A 27,511-nucleotide genomic window follows, 5' to 3' on the forward strand; every position below is an offset into this window, starting at 1 on the left:
GCGCTTGAAATTAAGTAATGTAGTGGTAGTAATAAGCTTCCCATTTTGGTTTAAACGCAAGGACTGTTTTTAAAACAGGATTTGATTAATTAGTTTAGCTCATCTAAGCAATTTTATCAATTCTGTAATTTAAAAGGAATTTTACGGAACTTGGTGAATTTGGCCCCACTTGCAACTGATATAATCAACCTGCACAAAGTGTTGCATAACGCAGGGCTGTTTTTTGGAACAAAATTATGTGTTATCATTCAGCCCTTCGCTATGCAAAATCACGATATTATGACAGATGGGCTAAGCGCGGCCGTTCCTTTCAATCGGGAAAGGCCGCGTAGAATTTTGGTGAAATGCGCTAATAGTGGTGGTACTAGTTGTCTCTTTCGTTCTACCCATCATCATCAGCGTTGACTCATTTTGCATTGTACGCTTGGGTTCAATGTTTGGCGTCAATGTGTTGGTAGGTAGGGGAACTGGCGGTAAAATGAACACGTTAAGCAAAGTCATTAATTTCTAACTAATAAGTGAATGAGATATTACAATCACCTTATGTTTCTTGTTAGACATGTTTTGTACATATCTGGTAAAAATACTTCGTCATAAACACATTTTTTCAAACATGATTCTTGATTTCTAAACATGTCCAAAAATGAGACATGTTTATAGCGAGTGGGTAAAATGAACATCTGGCGGTGTTAAAATGAACAGCTTCTGGTGACCTGCAAAATGTCCTGTATGTATGCAATGCGCAGCGTTGGAAAGCATTTTTCGATCAATGCTAATATCCCAACAAATCATGAGCTTTGCATACACACAGGTCATTTTGCAGGCAAAAAAATTGTCACGGAAGAATTGAATTTTCATGACGTAATATTAACCATTTTACAATCCTGTGACATCGAAACACATCCACAAACTTGGGGTTATCCATGGGTGTTTGAACATTTAGGATCTGTTTGAGAGCAACTACAAAGCTTGTTCTACACATGAGATATGATTATATTGTCTAAAATTTGATTTTTCTTCACCGGTCCGGGTGTTTTTTTCCCACACACTAAGTACTAAGAAAATAAATATTTTTCATTAAGTAGTATAATCCTACGTCTACAGTTCGTGCAACCCCATAGGGCTGCCCCTTGTAGTTTTATTTACTGACTAGAGCAACGGGTCTTTGAAACTGCCAACTCTATGCTACGGAAAAATCACGCATGTTAAACTCGAACCATACACCATTTATCTCTACTTAGTGTGCGGATACGTGGACGCGACAAACGGAATATTGTCTCCAGTAATGTCATTCGTTTGCTTTAAACTGAAATCCAGAACCCTAAGCTCCGTCAGGTCCTTCGATATCTTAAGAATACTTAGAATATCTCGCATGGAATCCTATGGGCTTTCCTGGGATGGGATTGGGCTCTTATGCGTAGACCGAGTTCAAACGGGGAATCGAATTCTTTGATAACGAATTTTGTTCGGCATCCTTTTCGCCATTAGGTGTATCTCCATTTATGTACGGGTCTGGAGCCCGGCACAAAGTAGAAACATAAAAAATACAAATTGGGAGACAGGTATTATGAGAAATATATAAAATTAAAGTCTTTTTGTCGGTTCCCACGGTAAAGCTGGACAAGTCTGTCTATGCCAAGTGGCATGCTAGTGAACTCGAGTGATTCGTAGTTATGCTGCCTAAGCTCGACCCTCATCAGCAGAAGACAAAAGTTAAGCCCGTAAGATATTAAACCTGTTCTAATAACCCTGCCACTTCTAGTTTTCCGATCTGTATACCTCACATCCTTGCTCTCACTTGAGTACTATGGCTTTAATTTTCATAACTTTCCCTACCCAGTAATCTCTAGCTAATTGAGTGTCGTTAAAATGTAAAAAAAATATAAAAATTAAAAAATGAATCTGGGAATAATAAAACAGAAATGTGAGCATTTTTCTTTCCTCGTTCTACAGTTACTAATCAGTTAGCGCAAAAGTGTTTTTATTTCGCGCACCCAAAGAAGGTGCGAAGAACCTTGCGCAGCAAAATTACAAAATCGTTTTTGTTTCACTCATTTAACGAAAGTTCAAAAAGTCTTTAAGAGGCAAAATCACAGCAGCGTCTCTATTGTTTCACACGGGTATACGGCGATACACTGGATACACAGGTCCAAACTATCCGTGTGCGTGGATGGTCGCAAAAGGCATGAGCGTTTGTATGTTGACGTGTTTGATCGCCGTGTGGTCATTTGCATATTCGTGTGGGTCTTTTAACCTTTACCAGGTACCAGGTTATAATTTTTCTGAAAATTTTATATTAGTTTTGCTGTCATTTCGTCAATTTTTGACCGATTTGAATGGCTTTAAAAGATTAGGAATTTGGTCCAGTTTCTGTGTCCCTATTAGTGTTGGAATCCGTTGACCGGTTCCGGAATTATTCGAAATCCCCGTAGGGTATATCCGGCGTCCAAGTTGCTGTAACGGACCAGTTTTGAAGAAACATCTCATAAATGTAAGTAATTTATTTAGAATTGACCTGCATATGACTATTTTCATAATTGGATCAATCTTGGCCACCGGAAGACTGTTCCGGGATAAACTTAGAAAATGTACATACTTTTCTATCATACCAGCTTTTTGGATTCATAGATTTATACGAAATGTGAACATCTTCAAATCATACACTCCAACAGTTCCCTGAACTTCAGTATGACCATTCCAGAACCGGTTCCGGATAGAATCAAATAAGGGTTTTTGACGCCATTTTTTCCGGTTACCACAAAACAGTGAAAACCATAATCAATAATTGTGTCATTGTAAACCGGGTGGTCAGCAGAAGACGGAAATTGGTGTTTGACGCCATTTTTGAAACCATTATCGTGGTTAACACCACAAAACAGTAGAAAACATCATCAATATGGGTGTCAATGTGTGAGATGTTTCTTCAAAACTCGTCCGTCGCAATCAGGCCGCCAATTTAAATTTATAAGGAATAACACGTTGACTTAATCGTTGAGCCGTTTTAATCATTGGGAGATAATGGACGTACGTATGCGTGAATTATCGTGAAGGACTCGAGTGTTTGTATGTCACTGTGTGCGTTCTTTTTATCGCGTGGGCGTTTGTATGTCTAGCAAAGTTTCATAGCGCTAGCAAAAGGTGCACCTTCAAAAATAAGTTCACCTTCAAAAATGTAGTTCAATGACCGGGACTGGCCCACAATCGGGGTCATTCCCCTACTAGTATATATGATACCCTTAGAAAATTGTTTTTTTCAAGATTTGAGTAAATAGTGTGAGATGCGACGCATTTTCATAATGTGAAACTTGGCTAACTTACGATGATGATCTCACCTTCCACGATTTTAATACCATTCGCCTGCCTCAGAAAACCCCTGCGGTGGAGTACACTTGCAGATTTAAAAGTTCTATTGTTTCTATCGAATTAAGCTCCCCCTTCGATACTAGGCATTGAAGTTGTCGCTTGACAAATACAAACCAAAGGGAAAGGCCTTAGCATTGCTTCCATCTACACTCCCCCCTAGAGTCTCGGTAGGGCACCGAACGCTTCCGAAACCTCTCTGAATGCCTACCCATACCGCAGCTAATCCTAGTGGATTTTAACTTCCAATGTACGGCATGGGGTTGTCTTCATTATGATAACATATCAACTTTAATCCAAGATCTTTGCGACAATTTTAACATGACCGCTTTTAACACGGGAAAAATCCCGATACAACGGAATCGCGTAAGCGCATTAGATTTATTCCGTTGCTTGAAAACCCGCGAACCGTCTATCACCCCGTGGTGGAACAAAGAGTGCTACGACGTGTTTGCGGAGAAGTTCTTCAAGTATGAAATATTCCTGAACGATGGAACACAACGTTAAAATAAACAATGAAAACAATGAAGAGCTTGATGAACGCCAAAAAAACTCAGCTATTGGCGCCGGTTCGTTGACGGGATAACGAGAGAAACATCGACGAGCACTCTTTAGAGGACGGCTCGACGAATGCATAACCGAAATAGTACCAAGGAGAATGTGTAATTTTCAAATCGCTGGATATTCGCTTTCGCGAAGATCTGTCCGGTCTGTGCGCCATGAATGAAACTCCTTTTTCAATGGCGGAGTTCTCACTTACTCTCTTATCAAGCAACAACAAAGCCTCAATAATCTGGCTGACTCTGAGAAGGGGTGCTTGTTAAATTTATTCAACATGTTCCTTGACGTTACCATTGGTCTTTATGACTGGAGGCAAGTGAAGGTCATCACTATCTCACAACAAGGAAAACCACCCTCCGATCATAACTGGTATCGTCCGATTGATATTCTGTTCCGCGTCCGGAAATTGTTCGAGAAAATGATCCTATTCCGGTTCGACAATTGGGCCGAAGCCAGTATCTTGCTGTCAGATACACAATTTGGCTTCCGCAAAGGTAAGGGTCCATTCATAAATTACGTAACGCTTTTAGGGGGGGGGGGTACAACAAGTTGTGACATGTTGTGGCATAGGGGGGAGGGGGAGTTACGTAACATGTTTTCACCGAAGAAAAAAAAAATTTTCTGGGAATTTGTTACGTAACAGGGGAGGGGGGATGAAGAAATTTGTGACAATTTGTTACATGGGGGGGAGGGGGTGTCAATTTTGGGCAATTTTTGCGTTACGTAATTTATGAATGGTCCCTAAAGAAACGAACGAAGAAGCGGATTTTTTCGTTAAGGTGGGCGCATTAGAAAGTGACACCTACGGTAGACTAATTTCCTTCAATGAGTTTTTCAGTATTCGGCGTCAGAGGACACGCAACAGTCGGCAAACCTCGTGGGGCAACGGGCAACTTGGATGGTGGTAACATTCTCTTATTCCAAAGCTACCGAGCAAGGTCTTGGTTTAGGGGGATGAATGAGTGTCGGGATTTTGTTTGTGTAGTGTCCCGGCTTATGTCCAACCACTACATGTTGGATGTGCATTTGCGACGTATAGGGCTTGCAGAGAGTAGTCTGTGCGCTCGTGACGAGGGCTATCACGACATCGAGCACGTTGTCTGGGTATGCACCATTTATTGTGACGCTAGGTCTCAGTTAAAGGATTCCCTTCGGGCCCGAGGTAGACCATCCAATACCCAAGCGTTCTGATCCCCCTATTTTTATTTATCGACACTTTCTCGTTCGTTCTTAGAAATTTTAAATGAGAAATATGATGAAGGATGAAGGATCGCCCGAGGATTCAAAGATTGATAAGGTCTTGGCGGTCAGATGCTGCAATTGCTGATGTTTGCCATAAAGTTTCAAGTTTCCCCGCCATCGTTGCCCGCCTTTGCTTTCCATGTCCCTGATTAAGTATTTTAATTGCTAAATCGAATAATAAGCTAGAGATCTACTAATTAGGGAAAGTTATGACAATTTAAAGTCATATTACTCAAATGAGAGCAAGGATGTGAAATAAACAGATCGAAAAACTAGAAGTAGCAGGGCTATTCGAAGCAGGCTTAAAATCTTACGGACTAATCTTTTGTCTTCTGCTGGCAGGAGCCGAACATACTACGAATCGCTCAAGTCTACCAACATGTCTCACAGCAAAGACAGACTTGTCCTTCTTTATCATGAAAACTGACCGAAGAGATGTCACGTAAGATCACCACTGAAAGCCTGTCGACGATTCGCAGCATCAATAAAATTTCTGCTGTTTATCTTTGTCCATACACGTGAACATTATTAACCCTGGAGATGGAAGGTGTTAGCTCTAACGAACGTCCAACGACAATTTTTTCTATGTTTATCTTCATAAACAATTACCATTAGTCGACAACGACTATTGGTAGAAGGTGTGCAGAAATTTTAATATTTGGTCGGTTTATCGGATGTATATTTCGGTCAAAGTGTAGAATACCGGAATTGTAATATAAATTTTATCATCAATTATGTAGGCAGTGATTAGTACATTATTGGATGTATGAAACGGTCTTGTCTGATATCCTGCGCTTCCAAACTCTTTAACTGTAGCTTTCCAAAGCGTAGTGCTTTTAAATGTCCTTGAGACCACATAATCCGAATACTCGGCCGAATATGAACAGGAAATCAGCTGCGTAATTCCCGAACTATCCGAACTCAAGCAGCTGTGTTCGGCATATCGCCACAAACATAATTCTTACTACCACAATTTAGGTTATGTATCCAAGAATTATCCAAACCTAGTTTACGTTGTATGAACTGAGCGGTACTTATCAAATGATCCAATGATCTATAGTCCACCAAATCTACGTCTTCTGATAATTCTTTTTTCGCAGCTTTTAAAAACGTCTATACGTTTTCTTGTTTCCACATTTTCTGTTTTCATCATAAATTTAATTACCCTTTAGGTCAAATAGCCTCTTCGACCAAATTCCTACAAATGGTCTTTTCGGGCAAATGGCAGCTTGACCAAATAACTGTTTCGGTCGAATTGCTCCTTCGCCCAAATCGCTCTTTCGGGTCATTGGCCACTTCGAGCAAATGGCTGTTTCGACTAATTGGCTCTTTCGGCCAAATCACCATTACGGCTAAATAACCGTTTCGGTCGAATAGTCATTTCAACCAAATGACACTTTTGGTCGTTTTCGCAAAATTGCCCTTTCGGTCAAATGGTTTCTTCGGATATATGTCCTTTTGGGCAAATGGCCCATTCGGCCAAATGGCCCTTTTCTCTAATAATATTGTAAAGATAGTCAAACGAAAGGCCTGAGCATCAGTAGCTGACATGCCAATTTGGCCGCCAGAAAGACACTAAATCGAATGTGTCTAGCTGGAACCCAAATCGACCTGTCAGTTACTAATGAGACGAAGTTGAAACACGTTCAGTCGACTAGTGAACAATTTAAAAATTTTAAATAATCTTTCCAAAATCTTTCCATTTTTCAAAGTCATGATTATTTAAAAAGTATGTTCAAAGAAAAATGAAAATTGATATTGCAAACAATGAAATTCCTTCACTTTTTTCTCGGAAAATTCCACCGCGTGGATACACAAATAATGTCGCCATGGTGAAATGGCTACTTTGATCGTGCATCAACGCGGTGTTTCCCCTCCACACTGGGAACGCCACCGGCACCGATAAGACGACAATGAGCTGTTGAATGCCATTCTCCTCTCCACCTCCCTTTCACCGCACGTAGCATAAATGCGTGAAGATTGCGGAAATGACACAATGATATTTATGTCACGATGTGCTTGCATGCGCGCGTGTGTGTGTGTGTGAAAGCGTTTTTTCAAGCACTAAAAAGTAAAGTGTTGAAGCATTCATCATCTGACGGTTCACGTTCTTCGCCGCCTCCTTCCCCACCACGAGCCCGGATAAAAATGATGCATGGAATGATGGTCGTTAAGATGAACACAGTCTGACATGAATATGACGGGTGATGAACAGTAGCCGGGGGGTGGCTTGAAGGGTCGATTACGTGATCGGCAAGTGGCAAAGCAGAAACGACTGTCTGACTACCAGGAAAAGAGGTATTGTTTCATTGGGGGGATTTAGAATTGTTTCAAAAGCTGGAATCATGTTATTTAGATCTGACGAATATTTGACATTAATCTGACGTTTAAAGGAGGCAGGGCGCCAACTGAATTTTAAACACTTCTCAGACTGGAATCTAGCTTATGTTTTAAATAATCCAACGTTAGGATCAACCAAATGCACGAATTTACAAGACAGCTCAAACGTTAAGCTATTCAAATCCGGCCATAACCATTTTTTTAAATCTCGAAAAGGACCTTTTCAGAGCCTACTCGGTTTGGATTATTGTTCGATTGCGAGTTCGCTCGGTAAATCACTTTGACTCTTCCGTTTCCTGCGAGAATTCCGAACGCAAAATGCTGTTATTAAATTCTATGATCCGTCGGTACCCTTCCTGTCCCGTGCGAAGTGTGCGTGTGTTTGTGATTTATAGCTCATCCAGCGAAATCAGTTTCAACCCGTCGGCTTAGCCGACCTGGTCTGGTGAATGTCGGTACAATTTTTTACGCTTCATATAATGAGAGTTCCATCCAACCAGGTGATAAAAAAAATCGTCGCGTGTTTCGTCCACGTATCGAAAAACTATGGTGACGAAGGGTTCGGCAATGTGACAAAACGAATATTATCGCTTTCATGATTCAGCTTTAACCGAACGGTGAGAGCGATCATAGTAGGCTTCGCGTCACAAAAAAAAAGAAAATTGTGCACGGCAGGTTTCTAGTTCAATAATTCATAGATAACTGCGATCGAACCGAACTTATTCGACAGTCGAAGTAAATTGCCACGCGCCTCCATTAGTTTCGCTATTTTAATGGAAGCCCCCGTATTTAGGCATCAGAGTGAGAACAAATGATTGCATTTGCAAAACCGATTAAAAGCGATAAATTGCGTATATTTCGAATTGAATCAAATTATTGATGAGCACGGATCTTTATCCAAGCGATTCCGATAACTATCAGCGCATAATTTGTATAATTAATTCAATTCGAACGGTTCAATGTTTAAGTACTCCCCCTCCCCCATCCTCCTAGTAGCCGCAAAAACCGGTCGAAGCAATTCCAGTAATTTCAATCGATTTATAATGTTCAAATCGACCACAGCCATTTCGGATGCAAAGCACCTTTCCGAAGCCCCCACAAACTTTTCGCCTCCTCACTCCACCAACCAGACCCGATAGAACGAGGCAATGAACCCAAGCACACAGATGTTCTCCGACCAATATAAGAATGACATAATCGAAGCAGGCTTCGGTACTGGTCTCGGTATGCCAACCCGTGGTTAATGGCAACCTGTACGCTAGAAACTCTGCAGATGGCACCCAACCCCCAGAGAGCTTCCCTTCCAATTATCCCCAGCCCCTTCTATCGGCACTTCACTCGTACACGTCTTTAAGGCGGCAATCCCCAAAAAACAACCGATGTCTCTCTCTTCCCGGTCTTCTTTCAAAGGTGAAATTTTCATAAACCGACACGACTTGAGTCTACCTTTAGGAACGAGGATGGCCGAAAACATTGTCCCATCGATGTGCACAATTTTCCAGCAAAATTGCTCGGACACACTTTGAATAGAATATCAATTCTCAAGTGGTGTTCTTCTTCTTTATGTACAATATAGGTTTCTTCGTCTTATTTGGTTGTTCTTCTGCACAGCCGCCGGCTTGTTGAGCAGCACTGGCTCTTTTTGTTGAGAGCTAATTTAATGCTATTTCACCCTCCTGGGTTGCGCCACTTGGAACAATTTGGCTGCTTTAGCTTAAAATAGAAGGCGAACGAAGGAACGAACGAAAAAAGTTGGCAACTTTGACCGACCCGCCCGGTCGAAGCAAGCCGTGATTGAAACGTCTTTGTTGAAAGAACCTTCCCCTCTGATGGAGTGTTCCCTTGCTTCGTTTCGATGTTCTGCTCTTTGAAAGGGCCCCGTTTTTTCAACTTCCAAGCTGGCGCTATCTATGATGAGGATGAGGATAATTGCGTTTCATTTTGTACACGAGAGAATAATCGACAGGCGCGTGGCGCGCTCGGAGGCGATGGTAAATATTTACTGATCTGAAGGTGGCTTTTGTTCCGGGTGATTCGGGGGCTGGTGAAAGAAGTGGCGGAAGAGGTTTGTCCTCATCCTCCCTCTCGGTATGCCGTGTGTCCGGATCTCGCTAATTACGACCGGTCAGTTGCTTGGCTTGTGATGGAGAAAAAGGCCCAGCGTAGGATTGGATTGTAAGAATAGCTCAATTCCGGGGAAATGATTTTCTGTGTAACGAAATTAGATATTTTGCGATCAGAAGAAGATTGTGTGATTTAGCACGCTATTCTGGTGAGGAAATTTTCAAGCTCAATGTTCTTAAAGGGATTAAAACATTTGTATGCTTGCCTCGGCTGCAGTTTGATTGCCAAATCGAAGTTTTTTGCAATGCCTCAGTGCCAACTTATCCCATGTTTGGGTCTTCTCGGGATATGTAATTAGCGTTGTTTGTTTATAGGTTACAGCTGCCCTCGGCGATTTGCATTCGAGAGTCATGTAAGAAGGTATTGGTTTAGTCACACGCATCCTCACAATACGAACGCCGTTGGGAATTCCGGTGAAAAAATTTCTTCAGGTGCCATTCGTAATAGATTCTATTTCTCCATATTGCGACATGATTCTTTGATGTAATCTTCCTTAGTGCGCGGAGCCAAATCATGAATACGCACACGTCCACCATCTCGTTTTCCATATGCACGCGGAAGTTTTCTGCCAGTGCTAAAAATCTAAACGCGATCAAAACACAGTTTTTGACGTGGTGTAGCTGAATGTACGTAACTTCAGGGACATTCAACTCTATTTTAACTTTAACTAATTTTTCCACTTCCTGAACTGTGGGTCTAACACGAGATTTATTAAAGTCGATCGAAATCGTGTTATCCTGTAGCACGAGCAATTTTGTTTCATTTGGTAGACTCATTTCACTCCGCAGCCGGGGGCAACGATACAATATTGTTTGTGCACTGATATAGAACAAAACGCTGGCTTGCTTCACTGGTGTCTACAGCCGATCTTTTGCTTCTGCTTTGTGCGAGATCAGAAGATGGATTACATCCCGATTTTATCAGCCTAAAATTCACCAAGGAGCTGATAAAAACAGGTCTTCATTGAACTACTAGAAATGATCAAATCGATAGATTGTCCCAAAAGGAAAGCTATTTTGAGAAGCTCAAAAAGAAGTATTTTTGATATTATATGAAATTTTACAACTATTGTGTGTTTTATCAAGACAGCGAAGATCCGTTTCCATCAGCCCATTTGACAAAATAGGGACACGTTTTTTCTTTCTTTTTATTTTTTTTTATTTCAATTATAGAGGTTTTAATCTTAAGGTCATACGCCTCTTCGGGTTAGAAACAGAGGTGGGAAAAAACCGGTTTAGTACCGGTGCGGTAAACCAAATTTTCACACGATTTTGTGTTTCCTTTACATCGTGTGCGGTCTTACCGCTGGTTGTGTTTCAACGAGACACGAAAACCAAACCGAGTTTCGTTTACACAGCACCGTGGTTTGGTTTTGATTTTCGTTTACCGGTGCACGAGTATGGAACGAAACACGAAAATACCGAAACCAAACTTCGGCTGTGTTGCGGTTGTGTATTCGGGTTGATGTTTATCGGCTATGCTAGTGCTGCCAGCATTTTTATTAGAAATTCAGTGCATATTTATTTTAGATATAATGTCAGGTATTTTTTCGGTAATTGAAAAATTGTTCTGAGACATCTTCCATGTACAACAAAAATGTTCCTCGTCGTTTTGGAAGAAAATAAATGACTTACCTTAACTCAATATTACGGCATTTTCATGATGATTTATCATCAGGAACTTTGCAATATGGGTATGTTTGGTATGGGGAACTGCCCAAAAATCGAAAGTAAAAGGAAGTTTATTAGCCTTCGCTATTTTATATGATAGACTGAGAGCAAGAGTGGATTAAAATTTTGTTCAGAGCAAAAGTGGGTTAAAATATTCCCTTAGATCCGAAATGGTATATTTATCAAAACTTCAGGTAAAGCGGGTCAAATATCATTTAGCGCAAAAATTGTTCGACAAAATTTTCAGAGCAAGAATGGTATAGAATATTAACCCATTTTTGCGATACGAAAATAATACATAGGTTCATAACAGGTGTTCAGAATATTTCTTATTCGGACTTGTGAACAGAAATCGTCAGATTTTGGATCCGTATAGGTCAGCAGACACCGAAAATTGACCATTACCTCCATTTTAAAATCCAAGATGGCGACTTCCGTTTACCACAAAATAGTGAGAACTTTGAAAGGATATGGTCAGCAATCACCGAAAATTGACCATTGGCGTCATGTGGAATCCAAGATGGCGACTTCCGGTTACCACAAAATAGTGAGAACCACCATCAATATGGGTGTCATTTGAAATAATATGGTCAGCAGACATCGAAAATTGATTGATTTGATTGATTTGATTGATTTGATTGATTTGATTGATTTGATTGATTTGATTGATTTGATTGATTTGATTGATTTGATTGATTTGATTGATTTGATTGATTTGATTGATTTGATTGATTTGATTGATTTGATTGATTTGATTGATTTGATTGATTTGATTGATTTGATTGATTTGATTGATTTGATTGATTTGATTGATTTGATTGATTTGATTGATTTGATTGATTTGATTGATTTGATTGATTTGATTGATTTGATTGATTTGATTGATTTGATTGATTTGATTGATTTGATTGATTTGATTGATTTGATTGATTTGATTGATTTGATTGATTTGATTGATTTGATTGATTTGATTGATTTGATTGATTTGATTGATTTGATTGATTTGATTGATTTGATTGATTTGATTGATTTGATTGATTTGATTGATTTGATTGATTTGATTGATTTGATTGATTTGATTGATTTGATTGATTTGATTGATTTGATTGATTTGATTGATTTGATTGATTTGATTGATTTGATTGATTTGATTGATTTGATTGATTTGATTGATTTGATTGATTTGATTGATTTGATTGATTTGATTGATTTGATTGATTTGATTGATTTGATTGATTTGATTGATTTGATTGATTTGATTGATTTGATTGATTTGATTGATTTGATTGATTTGATTGATTTGATTGATTTGATTGATTTGATTGATTTGATTGATTTGATTGATTTGATTGATTTGATTGATTTGATTGATTTGATTGATTTGATTGATTTGATTGATTTGATTGATTTGATTGATTTGATTGATTTGATTGATTTGATTGATTTGATTGATTTGATTGATTTGATTGATTTGATTGATTTGATTGATTTGATTGATTTGATTGATTTGATTGATTTGATTGATTTGATTGATTTGATTGATTTGATTGATTTGATTGATTTGATTGATTTGATTGATTTGATTGATTTGATTGATTTGATTGATTTGATTGATTTGATTGATTTGATTGATTTGATTGATTTGATTGATTTGATTGATTTGATTGATTTGATTGATTTGATTGATTTGATTGATTTGATTGATTTGATTGATTTGATTGATTTGATTGATTTGATTGATTTGATTGATTGTTTTCAATTTGATTGATTTCATAGCTTTCATTGTTTTCATTGATTTAATTGATTGTATTGATTGCATTAATTTCAATGATTTGATTGATATGATTGATCGCATTGATTGCATTGATCGCATTGATTTCATTGTTTTTATTGATTTCTTTGAAGTCATTAATTTCAATTTCAACATTGTTACACTAGCATCAACGACTTTCCCGAATCAAACATATCTACATTTATCGGTTTCATACGATTATTCGCCAAGAAAGGTAGCCATTTTGAATTTCGTGTCCGTTTCTTGGTTTTTAATATGGTAAAGAACATCAATTGTGAAACGTTAACAATCGCCCAGAACCTAACATTTCGATATTGCCCCATCGACTCTCAACAACTAACCTTATTCAATTCAGTTGTTCAGTTGTTTATTCGGCAGCACTGCACATGAATTTACTGCCTCTTCTTTCAACCGAAGCACCGCGTACAGAAAAAAAACCAGGTTCGGTTTTCTAAAGCCGAACCGATACCGCTGTTTAGAATACATTAACACCAGTTGAAAATCGTGCACACATGTAAACGGTGCTGAGTGACTCGGTTTGGTTTTCAAAACCGACACTCGGTCGAGGTTGTCATTTCGTTTACCGTGTGAACGAAATCAAAACCGCACACGATGTGGATCGCTCGTTTAGACGTGTTGAGAATTTGAGCACCATACCAGTGACTGTACGTACCGGTTGGTTTTCTTACCCACCTCTGGTTAGAAAAATCTCTTAGGAAAAATTTCTAACCCTATGTACGGGGTCGGGACTCGAACCCAGGTGCGCTGCGTACAAGGCAATCGATTTACCAATACGCTACGCCCACTCCCCTCTTTCTTTTCAATTAACCGAAGCAGTTAAAATATTCTTCAACAGTGCATAGATGTAGCCCCACAAAACCTTTCTGATTATTTATTATAATTTTTCCAAAGTCATAAAACGGCGAGCTGATAAAATTGGGTCTTCACTGTATAGATAAAAATTTTATTTATTTGCATCTAATTTAAAATTTTTATAAGAGATATAAAATTTCGCTAAATTTGCTAAAATTTGAAAAATCGGTAAATACGATGAAATTTGAAAAATCGCTCCCAATTACCAAAATTATTTAAATTTGTAAAATCAACGAAATCTGTAAAATCCGCAAAATTTGGAATTCGATTAAATTTTTTATATCGGTAAAATTTGTAAAATCGGTAACATTTTGAAACAAAAGAAAAATCGTTAAAATTTGTAAATGCGGAAAAATCTGTTGAATGAGTAAAATTGGCCAATTTGGTAATGGTAAAATCTATGAAATTTGTAAAATCGGTAACTTGGAATATTGGTAAAATTTGTAAAATCAGTTTAATTTGTAAAATCGGTAAAAAATGTTAAACGGATTAAATTAAGTATCGGTAAAAATTGTAAAATTTGTTAAATTTGTAAAACCGGTTAAATTTCAAAAATCTGTTAAATTTGAAAAATCAGTTAAATTTGTAAAATCGGTAAAAATGTTAAAACGGGTAAATTTAAAATATCGGTAAAATTTGTAAATCGGAAAAATTTGTAAACTCGGTTAAATTAGTGAAATCGCTAAAATTTGTAAAATCGGTCAAATTTGTGAAATCGGCTAAATTTGTAAAATTGGTTAAATTTGTAAAATCGGTAAAATTTGTAAAATCGGTAAAATTTGTTAAATCGGTAAAATTTGTTAAATCAGTAAAATTTGTAAAATCGGTTAAATTTGTAAAATTGGTAAAATTTGTAAAATCGGTAAAATTTGTAAAATCGGCACAATTTGTAAAATCGGTAAAATTTGTAAAATCGGTAAAATTTGTTAAATCGGTAAAATTTGTAAAATCGGTTGAATTTAAATCGGTAAAATTTGTAAAATCAGTTAAATTTGTAAAATCGGTAAAATTTGTAAAATCAGTAAAATTTGTAAAATTGGTTAAATTTGTAAAATAGGTGAAAATGTTAAAGCGGGTAAATTTAAAATATCGGTAAAATTTGTAAATCGGTAAAAATTTTAAAATCGATTAATATTTGTGAAATCGATTAAATTTGTAAAATCGGTACAATTTGTTGAAATCTGTCAAGTTTATAAATTCGGTTTATTTTTTTTCGATTACAGAGGTTTTAAGCTTAAGGTCATTCGCCTCTTCGGGTTAGAAAAATCTCTTATGAAAAATTTCTAACCCTATGTGCGGGGTCGGGACTCGAACCCAGGTGCGCTGCGTACAGGGCAATCGATTTACCAACTACGCTACGCCCACCTCCAGGTTTAATTTGTGAAATCGTTTAAATTTGTAAAATAGGCTTAATTTAGGAATCAGCTAAATTTGTAAAATCCGTGAGAATTGTAGAATCGGTAAGATTTATAAAATCGGCAAGATTTGTAAAATCGGTAAGGTTTATAAAATCCGTAAGATTTGTAAAATCGGTAAGATTTGTAAAATTCTTTAAATTTGTAAAATCGATAAAATCTGAAAAGTCGGCAAAATTTGGAATTCGGTTAAATTTTTAAATCGGTAAAATCGCTATAATTTGTAATATCGCTACCGGCTTCTCTGAATCTAATGAAACTTTGTTTTTTCTTCTCTAAAATAATCTAGACTGTCAATGATTCTTCAAAATCTATGAAAAATTTGTGGGACATGAGAAAATAGATAAAACTTAAAAAACACCAGAAAAGAAATTCAACACTAAAAAGTGAAGTTTGGAAAAAAATATATTTTTTTAAAGCAGTACATTTAGTAGGTTTTGGACAACTTAAAATCATATTGGACTTTGTACTGTTGATTTCTGGCTTTTAGCTTTGGATTTTGCACTGTGAACTTTTAATATTGGGAATTTGATGTTAGTTTTTTGGACTTTTAACTTTGAACGTTGGAATTTAAATATTCTACTTTGGACTGAGGACATCTTATTTTTTTAAATTTTCAATTTTGAATTCAAATTTCTTTCAATATCTTATTTGGTCATTTCCACTCATTCACTCTGCTGATTTACACTTTTGCCCAATTACTTATCTGCTCATTCCCGCTCATTTGCTTCATTTGCTCTGCTCATTTATCCAATTGCTCATCTGCTCTGCTCATTCTCTTATTTGCTTATTTACTCAGTTGCTTCTTTGCTCACTTGTTCCTTTACACATTGGCTCAGTTGTTTCCTCTGATTTCCACTTTTCCTCATTTGCTTATGTACCCCATTTGCTCTGTTCATTTGTTGATTTGCTCTGCTTACTCTCATTTGATTAATTACTCATTCTTTCAATTGCTTATTTGTTCATCTCCACATCTACTCATTTCTTTCTTTGCTAATTTTCTTTTTTATTCATTTGCTCATTTTCTCATGTGCGCAATCGCTCATCTGAGTATTTGCTCTGCTCATTTGCTCATACGATCAGCTCATTCTTTCATTTGCCTATTTAGTCATTTTTTCAATTGTCTCATTTACTTATCCACTCATTTGCTTCTCTGCCCATTGACCCAGTTGCTCATTTACTCGGCTCATTCTCTCATTTGCTTAATTGCATCTATGCTCATTTGTACCGTCACTTACTCATTTGCTCAATTACTCTGCTCAGTTGCTCATCTACTCATTTGTTCATTTCCGCTCATTTGCCAATTTCTTATTTGCTCAATTGTTCCGTTGCTCATCTGCTTTGCTCATTCTCTGATTTGTTTATTAAATCATTTGCTTGTTTGCTTTGCTGATTCTCTCATTTACCCATTTGTCTCCACTGTTTTGCCCTTCTGCTTATTTGCTCATTCGTTTTATTGGTTCTGATTATTTGCTCATATGCTTGTTTTACTCATTTACTTTGCTTAATTCCTCATTCACCCATTCACTTAATTTCTCATCTGCTCATTTGCTTATTTGCTCATTTGTTATTTGCCTCTCATTTACTCATTTGTTCATTTGCCTTTTTGCTCTTTTCTTATCTGATCATTTCTAGAGAAAATTTTCAATAGGACGTAAGTAACAATGAGAGATTCTCTTTGGGGACTTTCTCTTCTGTTCATTACTCGGCCATTTCAACATTTACTACTCTACTCTTTGCATAATATTCTAGTAAAACCCGTCGGCTTTCGATATGTACTGGAAAATTAGTGCAAAGTGTTGTAATGACGTCGTAATAAACGAAAGAGAAAGTAAACAAAAAGAGGCTCTTAATGTTAGTTACGTCCTATTGAAAATTTTCTCTAGATTTGTTCTCTTTGATTTGCTCTTCTGTTATTTTTTTTATTTACTCATTTTCTTGTTTGCGCAATTGCTCATTTGCTTATTTATTCCTTTCATGTCATTTGTACCCACTTATTTAGCTCTGCTCATTTACTCATTTGCTTAATTGTCCATCTGCTCTGTTTGTGTGCATATTTACTCGTTTGTTCATTTCCTCTGATTTGTTCCCGCTGATTTACTCTTTTTCCAATTTGATTATTTTATTGTTTATTTTCTCATTTGCTCATTTTCTCATTTGGACAATCGCAAATCTGTGCCATTGCTGCGCTCATCTGCTCATTTGCTTCTTTGCTCATTTGCTCATTTATTTCTTTGCTCGTTTTCTTACTTATTCTTTTGTTCCTGTTCTCGTTTGCCCAATTGCTCATATGCTCTATTTCTTTAGTCATTTGTTCCCACTGTTTTGGTCTTTTGCTAGAATACTCATCTGCTCATTTGTTCCTTTGCTCATTTTCTCCCTCTACATTAGCTCTGCTCGTTCGTTTAATTGCCCATTTGTTCATTTCCGTTCATTTTCTCATATTTGTTGACTTGCTCCGCTGATTCTCATTCGCCAACTGCTCCATTGCTCATCCGTTCACTTATTCGTTTGTTCCTGTTGATTTGCTCTTTTGCTAATTTTCTCTGCTCCTCATTTGTTCCGTTGCTCATTTGCTTTGCACATTTTATCATTTGCTTAATTGCTCATTTACTCATTTCAATCTGCTCATATTCTCTGTTCCGTTGATTATTTGCTCATTTGTTCACTTACTCATATGCTCATTAGTTCATTCTCTCATTTACCTTTTTACTCATTTGATTCTTTGCTCATCTGATCATTTGTTCCCGTCGATTTACTCTTTTGATCAATTGCTTCTTTGCTCATCTTCTCATTTGTTTCTTTGCTCATATCCTTATTTACTCAATTGCTCATTTGTTCCTTTGCTAATTTGCGTATTTACTAATTCGCTCATTTGTTGATTTTCTCTTGTGTAATTGCTCATCTACGCATTTACTCCGCTCATTTGCTACATTCCTTCTTTGCTTATCTGCTCATTTGTTCTTTGGCTCTTTTTCCCCATTTGCGCAATTGCTCGTCTGCTCATTGGCTCTATTTACTTGCTCGTTTGTTCCTTTTCTTCCTATTGTTCCCACTGTTTTGTACTTTTGGTAAAATTCGCATTCGCTCATTTGCTTAATTTCCCATCCGCTCATTTGCTTATTTACTCATTTGCTTAATTGCTTCTATGCCCATTTGCTAATTTGTGATTTTGCTCTCATCTGTTCATTTTCTCATTTGCTTTTTTCCTCTTTTCTTATCTAGTCCTTTGTTCTCTCTGATTTGTTCTTTTGTAAATTTTTGTTTATTTATTCGTTTTCTCATTTGCGCAATTTCTCATCTGCTCATTTATTCCTTTCATGTCATTTGTTCCCACTGTTTTGCTCTTTTGCTAAATTTCTCATCTACTTATTTGCTCCTTTGCTCAAACGGTGCCGGTGGTTGAGTGGTAAGCGTGACCGCCACTCATTCCAGTTGGTCTGGGTTAAATTCCAGCCGAGCTCGTTGAGATTTTTCGGAGGTGAAAAAATCTGTGGCCTCGTCTTCCTTCGGAAGGGAAGTAAAGCCGTTAGTCCCCGGTCCATGAGTTTGGTGGATCGATATCTAGTCCAGATAGTGAAGTCACTTCTCTGGCGTCGGTAAAGAAGAAGTAGATCCAACTTCTATACTCTTACTAACAAAAATATCCTCCTCCCGTGAACTTGTGGAGTGCGCAGTAGTATATACGGCCTCTAGCAAAAGCAAGTATCGGACTAACATTCCTTCCCTTTCCTTCCGCGGTCTACCTTCGGGCCTGGCCGGCGCCGGTATTGATCAATAAAACACATTACAAGGAGTTGGACACATTGAAAGATGGTTCGCTATTCCCAAGCATAACTATCTACTGATTCCCTGTGCAACCTTAGCTAGTTCAGATCGATAACGGAGTAGCAGCCAAGAGTGGTCGCACAAGCTCACGCTCATGGGCTGTTCGTTTCCCCGGGCATTTGAAAGTTAAAAGAAATAAAGCGTCCCAAATTACATATTACCAACTCACCGAACTAAGGATGTTTTACAATGGGACACTGCTCGCCGACATCAAAACTAATTGAATTAATGTCCCAGAAAATAACGCCTAAAATTCCTCCCCAAGCACAACAAAAAGCTTTAAGGCTATAGATAACCATAGTGAGCCCTTGTCTGCTCTCCCACCCTATCAATTTAACCCCAAAAAGATATTACCGAGTCACTGAAACCGAACAAAAAGATTAGAACATTCACCGTGATGAGAGTACTTAAAAACTTGGCCCCAAAAGGGCTTTTCTCATTGTTGTCACCAAGAGTCACTTTATCTATTAGGAATGAACCTGGGATAGCCGTGTCCGCCGCATCCCACCCTCCCGTACCTCTTTCGAGGCTGTTGTTTTTGCGGTTTGGGTGGCCTACTTGGACCAACATAGAAAAACAACAACAACAACATCGGCACTATAATCTGAGAAGAGAAAAAAAATTACTGTCCACAGTCAATCTACATGAGGAGTTGGGGGGGGACTCTGCTGAGCAGCAAAACATTTTCCTCATTTACAAGTTTAATGGAGAAAGTTAACTTTCCGGGGCCAACAACACAGAGAGATGGAGACCGAGAAACCCGAATGATATCCATTTACTCGATGAAGTTCATATCTTGTTATGGAGAGACCCTGGGCGCAGTAAACAAGACACAACACACAAACGAAAGAAGCAGACGAAGAAAAAGGTGGAAAAACTTTATGTTCAGCATCACCCTACCTACCACCAAAAGGGGCGATTGTCAAGCGTCATCATCAACCGGCAGAGCGTGACAGGAAAAGTCAGAGAAAAGTTCTTTCAAGCATCAGCAATGGCTGCTGGCATTCCCGTTTTAGATGGTGAGTACGAATAGACGATCGGGTCACCCCCTCCAGAGACGAAAGATGAGCTGTGGTGACCCTGATTGTACGTCACCCGTCGTCGCCGCCTCCTTCGATGCCGCCACGATGCAAAGTTTCCTGAGTCGTCTTTATCTTAAACAGGCGACCTCGGCAAGTTTGGAGAAATTTGCCTAATGGTCGGACTAAAGAATCGGATCGAAGGTGGCGAGGAGATTACGTCAGAGTGTCTTATTGTTTCGCACTTTTTCCCGGTACTGGGTGCACCTGGCAGTTTCGGACTCCAGTCAATGTGATTTAATCGTAATTGTGTAAAAGTTTGTTGAAAAAATCTGCTTAGTGGGGGTGTTAGGTGGCGAACTTGTTGAACGAAAATAATGGAAATCATTCGTTTTTATGATACCCACCGTAAAAACGGATGATTTCAATTTTTATTTTACAGCGTGTGCGGAGTTCAATTTACGATGTTAAAATTTTTATTTCCAGTGAGAACATGAAACACTTTATCGAAAATGCCCCCTTTTTTGGTACTTCGTAACCCTGGAACGTGACCCCTTCTTCCGTCAAACCGCGGTGTTGGCTTATGATTATAAGACTGTGCTAAAATCATGATTTGAAAAATGAAATTGAAAAATGAGAAATGAAAATAAATAATGGGAAGTGAGGTAATTGGTAAATGAACCAGTGCAATTGAGCAGATGAGCAATTGAGTAAATAAGTAAATGAACAAAGAAACAAATGAGTAATAAAAAGGCAAATGAGAGAAAGAACAAATTTATAGAAAATGTAAGTTTTAAGTCACGATGGCGAATTCTGGTTTAGCGAAATTATCTATAAATCGAACAATCTGGAAAAAGGTTTAACGAATAGATGACAAAAATGTATGCCTAATTTCCATTTTAGAAACGAAAATGGCGACTGCCGGTCAAGCTAAGATGTCTATGCCCAACTAGAAACCACCGGGTTTTAATATGGTGTCAGACATCGATTTTCGTCATCTACTGCTTAGAGGGAATATTGTATCACTGGAAGTCACCATCTTGGAATTAAAAATAGTGCAAATATTGGATTGAATCCAGACCCGCAAGGGTGCGAAATAGTCCTCACTTGCAACTGAATCACCGTCGCCGTTTTTTTTAAATTTTAAGTATCCATATTGAAGAGTCAATTATTTTCTACCGGATGTCAACAACATATCGAATTTTGAAATTACATCTTCCAATGATTTGTATCATCTACTATTCAACTGAATTATAAGAAATATTCGTATTAATGAGCCGGGCAAATGAAGCAAAAGAGCAAATCAGCGGGAACAAATGAGCAAATGAGCGAAGAAGCAATTGAACAAATGAGTAAAGCAAATTAACAAATAATCATCGGGAAAACTGAGCAAATGAGTAAAAGAAGCAAATGAGAGAATGAGCAGAGCAAATGAACAGAGTAGATGTGCAGTTGAGTAAATGAACGAATGAGCTAATGAGCAAAACTAATGAAGCAAATGAGCAAATAAACAATCAAGTACATGAGTAAATAAGGGTATAGGAGAATGAGCAGAGCAGTAAATAAGAAAATGAGTAGACCAAATATCAAAAGTCCACAGTGCAAAATCCAAAGCTAAAAGTCAGAAATCAACAGTACAAAGTCCAATATGATTTTAATTTGTCCAAAACTTCTAAATCTGCTGCTTTAAAAAATTATTATTTTTTCCAAACTTCACTTTTTAGTGTTGAATTTCCTTTTTTCCGCTTTTAAGTTTTATCTATTTCAATGTCTCACAAACTTTTCATGGATTTTGAAGAATAGTTGACAGTCTAGATTATTTTAGAGAAGAAAAAACAAAGTTTCATTAGATTCAGGGAAGCCGGTAGCGATATTATAAATTACGATTTTACAAATTATACCGATTTTATAAATTTAACCGAATTCCAAATTTTGCTGACTTTACAGATTTCATCGATTTTACAAATTTAAAGAATTTCACCGATTTTACAAATTTAACCGATTTCACAAATAAAACCGAATTTATAAACTTTACAGATTACAACAAATTGAACCGATTTTACAAATTTAACCGATTTTTCAAATTTAACAGATTTTTCAAATTTTACCGATTTTACAAATTTAACCGATTTCACAAATTTGACCGATTTCACAAATTTAACCGATTTTACAAATTTTACCGATTTACAAATTTTACCGATATTTTAAATTTACCCGTTTTAACATTTTTGCCAATTTTAACTGATTTTGCAAATTTAACTGATTTTACAAATTTAACCGACTTTACAAATTTAACCGATTTCACAAATTTAACCGATTTTACAAATTTAAACCATTTCACAAATTTAACCGACTTTACAAATATAACCGATTTCACAAATTTGATCGATTTCACAAATTTAACCGATTTTACAAATTTTACCGATTTTACAAATTTTTACCGATTTTAGAAATTTTACCGATTTTAACCGATTTTACAAATATTACCGATATTTTAAATTTACCCCTTTTATCATTTTTACCGATTTCACAAATTTAACCGATTTTAAACATTTTACCAGTTTACAAATTTAACCGATTTTACAAATTTAACCGATTTTACAAATTTTACCCATTTAAAAAATTTAACCAATTTTACAAATTTTACCGATTTTGCAAATTTAACCGATTTTACAAATTTTACCGATTTTACAAATTTTACCAATTATACAAATTTTACCGATTTTACAATTTTTACCGATTTTACAAATTTTACCGATTTTACCAATTCTACCGATTTTAAAAATTTTACCGATTTTGTAAATTTTATCGTTTTTACAAATTTTACCGATTTTACAAATTTTACCGATTTTACAAATTTTACAACTTTTACTTATTAATATTACTTATTAATTTACCGATATTTTAAATTTACCCGCTTCAACATTTTCACCGATTTTTCAAATTTAACCGATTTTACAAATTTCCCGATTTTAAATTTTTTCTGATTTTAAAAATTTTACTGATTTTAAAAATTTTACTGATTTTACAAATTTTACTTATTTTACAAATTTTACTGATTTTACAAATTTTACCGATTTTACAAATTCAACCGAACCAAATTTTGACCGATTTTAAATTTTTTACCGATTTTACAAATATTACCGATTTGCAAATTTTACCGATATTTTAAATGTACTCGTTTTAACATTTTAACCGATTTTACAAATTTAACCTATTTTACAAATTATACCGATTTAAAAAATTTAATCAATTTTGCAAATCTTACCGATTTAACAAATTTAACCGATTTTACAAATTTAACCGATTTTACAAATTTAACCGATTTTACAAATTTAACCGATTTTAGAAATTCAACCGAACCAAATTTTGACCGATTTTAAAAATTTTACCGATTTTTACCGATTTTACAAATTTTACCGATTTGCAAATTTTACCGATATTTTAAATTTACTCGTTTTAACATTTTAACCGATTTTACAAATTTAACCTATTTTACAAATTTTACCGATTTAAAAAATTTAATCAATTTTGCAAATTTCACCGATTTTACAGATTTTACAAATTTTACCGATTTACAAATTTTACCGATTTTACAAATTTTACCGATTTTACAAATGTTACCGATTTTACAAATTTTACCGATTTTACATATTTTACTGATTTTACAAATTTTACCGATTTTGCAAATTTTACCGATTTTGCAAATTTTACCGATTTTGCTAATTTTACTGATTTTAAAAATTTTACTGATTTTAAAAATTTTACTGATTTTAAAAATTTTACTGATTTTAAAAATTTTACTGATTTTAACCGATTTTACAAATATTACCGATTTGCAAATTTTACCGATATTTTAAATTTACTCGTTTTAACATTTTAACCGATTTTACAAATTTAACCTATTTTACAAATTTCACCGATTTATAAAATTCAATCAAATTTTACCGATTTTACAAATTTAACCGATTTTACAAATTGACCGGATTTTACAAATTTAACCAATTTTACCGATTTTACCAATTTTACCGATTTTACAAATTTTACCGATTTTACAAATTCAACTGATTTCACAAATTCAACCGATTTTACAAACATTACTGATTTGCAAGTTTTACCGATATTTTAAATTTACCCGTTTTAATATTTTTACCGATTTTACAAATTTAACTGATTTTTCAAATTTGACCGTTTTTACAAATTAATCCGATTTTACAAATTTTACCAATATTCCAAGTTACCGATTTTAAAAATTTCATAGATTTTACTATTACCAATTTGGCTAATTTTACTGATTCAACAGATTTTTCCGCATTTACAAATACATGAGAGACGTAATAGATTAGATAGATACAGCTGAAGTTATGATCATCACATGAAAGATATACATTAGTACTTCAAACACTACTAATACTTGAATAGCCAACCACCACACATAGCACATCCTTTCTCAATTATCTATTTGTTACTGGTTTATTGTTGATTATGAGCGGGTAAATAGAGGAAAGGTAAAGAACAGAAAAAAGGTTCATATCAGCGCTCCCGGCCTCCTCGATACACCACTATCGAGGCGTATTGTAATAAACATCTTGAAGCGGACTTCTGATATAAATAAAAATTCTGAGTAGTCATAATGATTGGTGGATTATTAACATGAGAACTAATTAACCTCTAGTAGTAGAACTTGGTGCAAATAGAAACTAAAAAAAAGCGAAGGTCCTTATATTTAGATAACTCTATTGAATCTATTGTGGCTTGATGATGTTTACAATACCGTCAATCCCATCAACCTGCGAAAGCGACAAAGAAACAGATATTACATGCATCTAAACTACTTTTAGGTGTTTGGTGATGTGGTTCACGTGGATTGGATTTCTTCAAAAACTACGTGTTTCAGTTTATTAGTTGATCGAGCATTAACTAGTGGCCAAACAGTATGTTTAAGAGAAGGTTCCATCCATAAGAGATTGTCATCTCTGTTTCTGAAACCAGCGAATCCGATTCGTTATAAACGAGTGTTACTCGCCATCTTCACGAGTCAGAGCGACAGAGCGATTTAAGAGATAAAAACACCCACCTTCAGTCTGATCATCTCTTATAGATGACAGTCCATCGATCCGAATCGAATGACTCGATCACTATGCTCAAGATCAAATGAGTCCCCGAACAACCGAACCAGCATGTTCCCCCATTTGAAAGAAGAAACATCCATATCAGCCGCCCGCCAAAACACTCGATCGAATGATTATTAGTCGTGAGATTCAGAGGTCAATGAACCAGCACTCGCTCGAATCTCCCACTCATATCGACCAAGCAAGAGTACGCGCCCATTAGGCTCATCACCCAAGCCCAGGGGAGACGAATAGAAATTTAAACGAAAAAAGAAGAAATTTGAAAAGAAATGCTAGTAAACAAATAGTAAAAATCAAATAATTTAAATGAATGCAATAAAAAATTGAAAAAATAAAAAAATCATTTTAAAAAATAAATACAATGCGATAAAAATAGGCCAAACAAAAAAGAAAATATTAATAGAAATAGAAAAATGGAACAAAACAACACGCGCCTTCCGTACACGAAAAAAACTGTTACAAAAATCATGAATAAAGTGCCATGAAATCTGGAACAATCACGTTTTTTCCGTCACGAAAACGGGACCATGACCAAAGATCATGTTTTATAATTATGTTGAATTTCTCTTTAGTAACGCCCGCAACACGCTTTTTTTAGTGGCGGAAAAAAATTTCTTTTTGTTTTGTGAACTTCAGTCACAGTCGTTGATAAAATAGATGAAAGATTTAAAACGAAAAAGTAAAGAAACCACAGGAAAAGGAAGAGAAATAATGAAATAGAAGAAATGAAAAAGTTAAAAAAATAACGATATAAGTGGAAAAATAAATCAAAAAAATATTTAATCTGGCATAAACGGCCACAAAAGTCTTATTCATCATTTTGTTCCATGTACTGGATCACGCATCATTTAACTTTGCATATATGCATGGATCATTTACATCGCACAACTTCAATAATATTATTATGAGAAAAGTGTATCGTTATTCATTAGCTCAGAGTACAGTCCTGTACCGCATTTAACGTACGTTACTTGAAATGAAATTAATTCATCAAGTAATAACTCGGAATATGTTGAATAATGGCCACTCAATGATGTCCCGTAAGTAAAGCCTAAAAAAATATGTGCAAAAAACCCTAACCACCGTAAAGGTGTACACGTAAGTTTAAATTCGTTCACAATTTCAGATTTTCAGAATCATCCTCTACCATCCTCTATCGTTGGTAGAAAATCATATGAATGCGAACAATTTTGTTTGCGTGTAAAAGCTAATTAATTTACAGAATTGAAACCCGATCAAAACAGCTGACTCATAGCTATATTTTCACCCCTCGTAGCAAAAACCAGCTAATTTCTCTTCGCGTTCGACACAGATTTAAATTTATTAGCTTGTCAACAAATAAACATTTTCGCCAGCGCCCAACCAGAATGATAAATCTTCATTGAAATCAAAACCCCCCTTTTCTAGTTGAAGTCAAAACCAGCCCCAACTGTGTATGTGTGAAAATGTGATGCCTTTACGTAATAGAAAGAGCGAAAGAGAAGGATTGAAGATGAAGTGAAATTGATTTATCACACTAATTTCGCCTGTCGCGTTACATTTCTCGTACCGAACACTGCGGGAGAACGCAGTAGCCTTTGGGAAAAATGTTGCTTGGGTTTCTCTATCTCGCCCAGTGCTGTCCGCCCATCTAATCTCATTTTCCATCTCTATTTTCTATTTCCCAGAAATCTTCGTCGTCGTACTCGTCATTGCCTGCTTTGATTGCTTTACTTGGCCAACGGGACAAACGTCCAGCAAATAGCACCCCTCCCCAGGCCAGGACAAGGTGTTAAAATCAGGACAAATTTCAATCTAATCGTGCCGCAGGGTCGAACCGAATGCCGTCGCCGAGTTCAGGTGAAAAGAAGCGAACCAGAAAGAAACACTTTCGGATGTGAACACACAAACGAGCGTGATAGTGAGTAAAAATAAAAAAACGCTGCCACCGCCCGACTGGATCAGGTTTGAAGAAGAACTTGGTAGCAACAAGACAACAACGTACACAAACACGACAGATTAGCGTAGCTTCTGAGAAAAGAGGTGGCCCAAAGCGGCGGCGGTGGGGACAATCCGAGGGAGGCTAAGAGACATGAGTCTCCGAGGATTTATAGCAGTGCTTCTAGTCGGAATCAACGTACTCGTAGGTAGGTTCAATCTAACTTTTTCTCCGTCT

General features: G+C 36.4%; 1 protein-coding gene across 10 annotated transcripts in view; it reads left to right on the top strand.

The window, feature by feature from the left end:
* LOC131689131 (uncharacterized) overlaps positions 1-27,511 on the top strand; it is a 194,167-nt gene that overhangs the window by 144,231 nt on the left and 22,425 nt on the right. For all 10 annotated transcript variants that reach the window (XM_058974002.1, XM_058974012.1, XM_058973993.1 and 7 more), the window contains one exon: positions 27,024-27,482. In XM_058974002.1, coding sequence (XP_058829985.1) covers positions 27,428-27,482 — 55 coding nt within the window. In that variant the 5' untranslated portion in view covers positions 27,024-27,427. The remainder of the gene's footprint in view (positions 1-27,023; positions 27,483-27,511) is intronic.

The sequence above is a fragment of the Topomyia yanbarensis genome, chromosome 1, assembly GCF_030247195.1.
Source record: "Topomyia yanbarensis strain Yona2022 chromosome 1, ASM3024719v1, whole genome shotgun sequence".
NCBI lineage: Eukaryota > Metazoa > Arthropoda > Insecta > Diptera > Culicidae > Topomyia > Topomyia yanbarensis.